Raw genomic sequence first — 8,470 nt, forward strand, 5'->3', positions numbered from 1 at the left:
GTCAGAGGAGATGCTGAACACATTCTTGTTGTGACTTAAAATGACATGGTTCGAGAAAATTGGCAGTATTTGACATGTTAGTCAAACAGTGTTCAGGTTATCAGCTTAGATAGTCTTCGAATGAACACTTAAGGGGGTTTTGAGGTATAGTTTTGGAAATATAAAACAGTTTGCTTTAAAATACTGAAGAGAGATGCTATTCACATCAGAAACAGACTCACTGTTCACACAGTTTACAGGTTATTAGTATGAGATGGTGCAGGCTCCAGGTAACAAAAAACAGACCAGTCACATCTGAACAAACAGGAAGGCAACACAACAACCTGGACCAGTCCCAGCCTGGTCAGATGCGTACATGAACTGATGAAGCCTCTTGGATGAGAGGTGAAACGTCTTCCTAGACAAATAACTAAGTCCAGTTGCTTTCGATTTAACCTCCTAATACTAATACTATGACCTGGGCAAATGAGAATATGCACCGGCTTAACACAACAACATAACAAAACTTTTTGCAGAAGTTGATTCAGATAATTTTGTTTGGTTAGTCATCCAAACACGTCTTAAACATTGGGAAATATCCGAAAATGGCCCGTTGTCCTGACATGTACATGTTCAAGCTGACCTGTATTTCTTTATTTCTATAGAAGTGGTTCTTGGATTTTGGTTTAAGAAGTGGGTTAGAGATTATGAATTTACATAACCTGGACAGTTCACAAAGGGTTAATTTAATTTGTGTAATAATAAGATGTATAAATAGATACAGATTTTAATATTTGTTATCTAAGGAGTTTTTGCTTTTGTGCTATAAACAGATTCTTGATGTTTTAATCTCACTGTTTCTCTCTTGTCATGTTCTTATCATATATATTATATTTTCTTTTCATGAGTTGCATACTTAATCATGAGAAAATTATAATTGAGGCATAGAAATGTTCAATTATAAACTGAAGTGTCCGGAATTCAGAAAGATTACCAATCCAACCAAGATGTTAGAAGACATGTTAAAATTCATGAGGGAAAAATGTCAACTTCTGCCACCTGCTGGTCATGAGCAGAGTCTATAAATATCTGCATTCAGTTTTTCCAGGGCAGCACACAGTGTAGCCAGTGGTGGAAGATATTCATATTTTACCTCAGGACAAGTGACAATACCTCAGTGTCGAAACACTCAATTATGGGATGAAAGTTGAGGCTCTGCACTTGTTATCAGCAAAATGTGTTTTAAAGTTTGAGCATCCAGTTTAAAAATGCCCATATGACTGTTATGTATTAAATATTATGATATAGATGTATTAAATAACAATTATGATATAAGATATCGTATGTTTTGTCAGCTAAACAACAAAAGCAGGCGGTTGAAGTATAATGTGTTATGAAATTAATAACCCTAACCCTCAACCTCACATTGAAGCCTCCACCAGCTGAACCCTATTCTGCAGGAATCCAGACCAACAGATGTTGCAGCAGATGTTACTGGGTGATTCCTGCATTCATGTACTTCCTGTTGGCCCAGAGAACCTGCAAAACTTAGGGTCAAATATCAGTGTCTTCTTCTAAACCACAGAGCTATGGAAAGTATGTATTCTTAAGTGCTTTAGTGCCGTTCAACAGGTTGTTTGTTGTCAACGACGGCTCCACCTGTCACTCCATTAAGAAAAAGAAAGCCAGCTACAAAGGTGCAGTTCTTCTTTGACGAGGAAACAACCTGAGCAGCTTGAATGGAGTGGTATTCTCCTTTAAAGGTGTGGGCGGGGAGCAGAGAGAAGAGTTAGGTTTCGGTGCCACCCCCTTTTCTATTCTCACACACAGTGTAGCTGCAGTCCAGTCACAGTCCAGGGAGACACTTTGGGCTGTATGTGCGCTTTCATTATAGCCTGAAGCTCTGCTGCCTGACCATGAGCTCAGCTTCCATCAATGACGGACCACAATACAACCCGCCACTGGGGAACTTTCACAGCTTGTCCACACCTTCTCCAAAGGTCGTTGACCTCTGAGAAAGGACTGATCCGGTTTGACTTCTACTCACCAATGACACTGAACTTTCATTTTTCGGATGAGCACTTACATCAAATGAGGAGATGTCCAAGGTGTACAGACTCTATGTGGGAATACTAACAGGTAAGGTGTATTGTTGTTTTTATCCTTGAACTTGAATCACTCTTTATCTTCATTTGTAAACAGTGGGCTGGTTTATAGTATGATAGTGTAATTATTATGATCATAGTAGAGTTTAGCAGCCTCAGTGATAATTTTTAACACGTTCCTACTGGCAGCTTTCCTCCCTGAGGACATAATACAGTATAGAGCCACTGTTATTTGTTTCATAGCTGACACACTTTATACCTTGTTTGCTATGCAGTTACATCAGGTTTTTAGACAGTGCTCCAACTACAACTTAAGTGTTGGTTAATGATTGAATGAAGAGTCCAATATATCCCTTGTGATTACTAATCATTGTCAAAACAGGCTTCCCTAATATGGAATGAAATATGGTATCTTGGAAATATCCTCTAATATGGGTTTATACAATCAAAGGTTAAACTCTCTGTAATTAAAGTGTTTTGCTAGGGATTAGGGCAGGTAGTGTGGGTTGTGTTTTGAATTGTAAAGGTGTGTATTATATTGAAATTGGTTGACTGTGACACAAGTGGGCGTGACCGTGGGGAATATAAGGCTCAGTGCCATCATGACTCACCAGATATTTTTGCCAATAACACATATTGTGATTGTGTTTTTGTTAGGTAAGATGTGGTTTACAAATTGGTTGAAATGTTTGAGCATAGTGAACCTGCATATCTGTTTGTTGTCACTGTGTGTGCATGATGGGCTTTTGTGCATTTGTGTTTGTGGCTGCAGCTCTGGCCTTATGCAAACACTGCCTGGCACAGGGGAATGCCACCGAGGAGTCTGCCAATCGAACTGTGTCCCACTGTCATCTCCATGGCAACAGAGACAATTGCACAGGTAGATATGGACACGGAGGTGAGGGGCGGTTCCTTCGTGGTGTCATAAATGGTTGGCTGCTTGGACGAGGGTTTAAGGTGGTGGTTTAGTAGAAGAATGGGCAAAGCACCATGGTTGTGGGTATAAACACGCAAACACACCTGTGCATAGACACACCTCAGGAAGGAAAAGGAGAAAAGGACTTCCTTAGAACAACTATAGTTTCAAATCACTGAGTTGTAAATCAGCTGCCAAAGACCTAAAAAGTAGCTAAAGTGTAAATCAGTGGCTTGGGAATACTTGCAGCACTGGCTGACCAAGACCAATGAACTATGTAAACAAGAAGTCAGGACACATCACAAGATATTATTACGCAGTGCCTTCAGAAAGTATTTCATTTCAACCCCTTACATTTTGTATTGTATCAGCCTTGTGCTAAAACATTTTTAAATTAATTTCCCCTCATCAATCTACACTCAAAACCTCATAATGACAAAGTGAAAACAGAGTTTTCAGCAGCAAGTATTCAGTGTCAGGTGCCTGCCATTTATCTTGATCATCTTTGAGATGTTTCAAATGCCCATGGAGCTCAGAGAGACGATTGTGTCGAAGCACAGATCCAAGGAAGGCAACAAAAACATGTCTCCAAGAACACAGTGACCTCCATAAATCTTATATGGAAGAGGTCTGAAAACAACCAGGACTCTTCCCAGAACTGGCTGCCTGTCCGAACCGCGTAATTGGGGGATAAGGGCCTTGGCGGTGAACAAGAACTGTGGAGATGGGAGAAGGACAATTATCATTGCAACACTTCATCCAGTGAGGTTGTCAAAATCAGACTACGAAAAACACAACTCTCTGAAACCAAACCAGGTTCTGCTCATCTCCTGCCCAATGGCATCCCAATGGAGAAGCAGGGATGGCATGGACAAGGAGACTGGTCTGGGTTTGGATAAAATTGAACAGGACAAAGTTCAGAGAAATCCTGGAAATGAAAACCTGGTCCAGAGTGACATCATCAGAGTGCTCAAGACATCATCATGGACCAAAGGTTAACTTTCCAACAGGACAATGACCCGGAGCACATGGCCTACACAATGACTTAGACCCAACTGAACTTTTTTGGAACGACCTGAAAACTGATGGTCAACATCAAATGAGACAAAGCCCGAAATGATCTGCAGAGATGAGACCTCCAAATTCAGGTGTTTCAGCTTTAAGTTTTTAGTTTTAGGTTCTTCCTGTTTTCCTTTTGTCATAATGGGATATAGATTGATCTTGGGAACTAGTGCAATGTCTTTGTATAAACTCTTGTAAGGAGGCAGCTTCAACTGACTCTGGGTATTTGTTATCAGATTCACAAGTTTTATGACTTCCAGGCATTGGCATCATTAGACAACTCATTAAAACTAATGTAAACTAGATTTATTAAAAGAACACAAAATACCTAGCAGGCTAACTGTTTTCAGAAATAAATCACTGTTAATTGCTAGGCAGTATAGGCTTACACGAGTGTAAACTAAACAAAAGCTATGAAAAATGTCTTTCTCCATCTTTATCAAAATCTACTTAAAATGAATTAATTAACATTTTGATGGACTGAGTGATGTAGGCTACTCATTTCAGCTTCCTCATCAATAACGCATGTAAACGTGTGTTTGCCAAGCTATCCCTCTAAACTTTGAAACTGGATATTATTCTTTTCAGCAATGGGGCCGCGGCAGCAAGTTGAATATCATGTTTCAGCTAACAACTGAAGCGCTCTCATTGATGTCACCTGAACAGCAGTATTGCTTTACGAGCTCATTTTCAAAGATAATCTCCTGAGAATGAGTTGTAAAGATAGCGGCAGCCTGTGGTATGAGAGGTAATATAAGTGGTGGTCAGAAGTTCAGTATTATGGCCCACTAGCAGCTGTGTGTGTGTTTGTGAAGTAGAAGATTGACAAGGAAAAGAGAATGGAAATTTAAATTGCGTCCCAAAAGGACTATTTACTTCATTTAATGAAGTATTATAAGACACGTGATTATGAGAACTTGATGTCACCAGACTTTTCCTGGCACTGAAATGATCAGGCTTCCTCAAGGGATCGCATTGCAAAGAGTCTATTTATAATATTAGGCCATGCCAAGAGGTGAGGGTGCAAGTTAAAAAGGCACGCTGATAAAACGTGACACAGTTCAAGAAGTACTGTGGATCACTTAGTCCAAGTTAGCTGAGGAGACGGATCCAAGTCCTATCTGCACATTAATCAGAGGCAGAAAAGGAAAACGTTGTCACTCGTTTGAGTAGATGACCAAGAACAACATACCCTATCTATGTTTAACTGGAAAAGCCAACTAGCATCTGTAATACAAACCAAACCAGATCCAGATTGATGGTAATCAAATCACAAAACACAAGAGCCCATGGCGTTGAATATCTTAGAGATATTTTTAGCCTATAGCCTAAAGACTGGAAATACAACTAGCCTAGCTCTGTGCGAACATAAGAAAATCCACCCAGCTGCAAAAGGTACAATTTCAAAAGGGTTTATTTATGTAATGGACTATTTCTTGGCCAGGAGCAGAGGTGTGTTAATCTGTGAGCAGCAGAGATGCTTGAAAGATGTTCAGCGCAACTAATAATTACCACTTGTTGTTTAGAAAGTAACATAATATTAACAGTTGAGTAAATGTTCATTTTAATTTCTGGCACTACTTTGAAAAAAATCATCATGTATTTACAAAGGAGTGCTGCCAAAACTGTTGTTGTCAAAATGCTGCATTTATCTGACAAAGAAAAAGGAAAAAAAAAAAATCTTGTTTAATTTCTCCACCAGACACAAATGATACAGGACAGTGGAGCGGCCACTTCTCAAAATGTCCTGAGGAGCTGATGAACTACTGCGTCCATGGAGATTGCCGTTACATTGAAGAGCAGAAGGCACCGTCCTGCAGGTGAGAATCGCACACTGGGAGATGAATGGCCTAGAACTGACACGGAGTTAGATGTACTTGTTGATAAAAAGGGCAGGAAGGAGAAACTTGGCATCAAAGACGGAGTCAGATGATCTCATCAGAGACAGGACAGAAGAAAGAGAAACAGAAAGACTGTCTCATTGTTTGTTATGTTCCTGCAGTATCATGGGTTTGGACTGGTACAGTACACTCTGACATAATCGGACGAGCAGACAAAACAGATGATCACGAGGAAAAATGATGTGAATTCAGTCATTTTTATGAAAAGCCATTAAAGTATTTTTTTTCTCTCTTTACTTTGTTGTCTCAGGTGTCTGCATGGTTTTGTTGGCTCCAGGTGTGAATATGTGGACTTGGACTGGCGGATAGGAGAGAAACGACAAATCATCATCGTCTGTGTCATCGCGGGGCTCGTCTTACTCATTCTGCTCATTGTTTTTATCTGCATCTGCTCACAGTAAGTTGTGCATATGTGTATTTCTAGAATAGGAACAGTTTGACATCTTGGGAATAATATTTATTAATGCTTCTGCCAAGAATTCACAATTATCTTGAAGACTAAACAGTCTTTTATGATAATTCAGGTAGGAGACTCTCATGTCAAGCCAAGCCAGAGTAATGTTATATTAGTTGCGGCTCTTGTCTGTCTCCAGTCTTTATGCAAAGATAATTTAAGCCAAACTAATGCTGCTGGCTCTACCTTCATATTTACAACACAGCTGTAAAGGTATCTAACTTCCCACCAGACAGCGAACAGGTGTTTTCCCCCAAACTGTGGAACTATTTTCTTAAAAAATGGACGATGAATGATGATTGGAAAACTGTGCTGTTGCTATGTCTGCTACCACATGAAAACGAGAGGTTTGTTGAACTGCAGTGTGATGATGAGTCTGACTCTCTGTCAGTCGTAGGTTCAGACTGTGGCGGCGGAGGGGCAGGCGGAGGGAAGAGCCGAGGAACGGGACCGAGAAGCTCAGCATGATGGACACCGGAGCAACACACACAACGTTAACCCCAGACTCAACAGAGCCACCTCACACAAATACAGTATGAGGAGTGTGTATGAATACGTGTGCGTCCAGAGGTCTGGGATTTGTTTAGATGTGAGGGATTTCGCCCGTCATGTGACAGCTGCTGCCTTTTGTCTCACAGTGACGGGACAGCGGGCTATAGGAGGTGCCTCTGTGCCGGACAGGGACTTATGAGGCCTCCTCCAAAGGGCCGGAGGAGGGGGAGGTTTGTCGGAAACTTCACAGCAAAGAAAGATGCCAGCCTGGATTTATGATAAACACAAATTGGAGATGAGTGTTTGGCTGGCGATGATGCTTTTTTTCCGACACTGCAGAGCAACAGGGACATGTAGCCTTTTCACTAAGTGCTGCTGACTGCACAGCCCCGAATAAATTGTTGCTATGTTGGAAAAATCTGTGACACCAGCTGGCTGCCAGCGATAACAGCCGATCAAGTTATTGGTCTGCTGCGTCCGTGTGGGAGACACTTCGATGCTGAAAACGAGAGGAAAGAGGGACTGTGTGATGATACGATGCTCCAAGTTCTCATAAACGAATCAATGAATGTATAGAAATACACAGAAAAAAGACAAAACAGTACCAGAAACACAGTATACTATAGTCTCGTGTCATATTATTCCTACTTTGTTTACTGCTACTTTCACAATAGTGTTTTGTCATAAATGCACAGTATTGATATTTGAACATCTTAATCACAAAATCAACAGCTATGAGCACCTATTCCTCTATGCACTTCGACGTCTCCATGTAAGCTCACACAGAATATTGTTACTCATAAACATTAGCAATGCAAGAAGAGCCAAGAAGAGTCTCCTATATTATTAAAGGGTGCAGTTCTGGACTCTTGGGTTTGGTTGAGGACAAGGAGAACTTGTGCTTGGAGGCTCTTTTGATCTGTATATTTGGAGCCGGGCAGCCTCGGAGCTACAGAGGCAGAACAGCCGAGCCTGTGTGTGGAGGCCCGACTGAGGTGAAAGTGCTCCACTGTATGAGACACTTTCCAAACTGCCAGCCTTTCACTGGTAAAGTGTATCTGTATGTGTGTTACGTCTGTATCTAAATGTAGAAGTTAGAGAGAGAGTGAGGAGAAAGTCTGCTCCTGCTGTTTATACTAATAAATGCGTCTAACTGTACATGTGCTGTCCAGTGAAGTTTATTTTTCACACAATTCAACAAAAAATGTCGCTGCTAAAATCTGTTACAATCGCAAGCGTATCATAACAACAGTTGCTCAGGCTGACTCCATGCTGCCTAAGAAATGTTACTCAACATGACCTCAGTCTGTTTTGATCACATCACGATCCAGTGAGCGCCAGTTCACAAGACCACTGACTGCTGACTGTTCACTCCTCCGCTGTAACCCATCCTCCAGATGACCAGCGCCAGCTACATGGTTAGAAAACCAACACATGCCCTATTTAGAGCATTACCTCACAACCAAAGGAGCCTGAAGTGTTAACATTAAGTAATGATTATGTTAAGTAACTTTCAGGTGATTGCGCTTCGGTTATAGTTTTATTGTGTTGTGTCGACGTT

At 41.0% G+C, this 8,470-nt stretch overlaps 1 protein-coding gene across 3 annotated transcripts; it reads left to right on the top strand.

Annotated features, from left to right (window-relative positions):
• The first annotated feature begins 1,805 nt into the window (after nucleotides 1-1,805).
• Nucleotides 1,806-8,067, top strand: btc (betacellulin, epidermal growth factor family member). 3 transcript variants are annotated; one of them, XM_085793152.1, is made up of 5 exons: nucleotides 1,806-2,118; nucleotides 2,857-2,963; nucleotides 5,773-5,882; nucleotides 6,214-6,360; nucleotides 6,809-8,067. In XM_085793152.1, exons 1-5 carry the CDS (start codon nucleotides 2,079-2,081, stop codon nucleotides 6,954-6,956), a joined length of 552 nt encoding a protein of 183 aa, XP_085649278.1. In that variant the 5' UTR covers nucleotides 1,806-2,078; the 3' UTR covers nucleotides 6,957-8,067. The 3 variants fall into 3 exon arrangements, with proteins under 3 accessions (XP_085649278.1, XP_085649277.1, XP_085649279.1); XM_085793151.1 differs by having other exon boundaries at nucleotides 1,807-2,118; nucleotides 2,857-2,964; nucleotides 5,765-5,882; XM_085793153.1 differs by lacking the exon at nucleotides 2,857-2,963 and having other exon boundaries at nucleotides 1,816-2,118; nucleotides 5,765-5,882.
• The last annotated feature ends 403 nt before the right edge of the window (nucleotides 8,068-8,470 follow it).

Source organism: Trachurus japonicus, chromosome 12, assembly GCF_045865225.1.
Source record: "Trachurus japonicus isolate A0001 chromosome 12, Traja_1.0".
Lineage (NCBI taxonomy): Eukaryota > Metazoa > Chordata > Actinopteri > Carangiformes > Carangidae > Trachurus > Trachurus japonicus.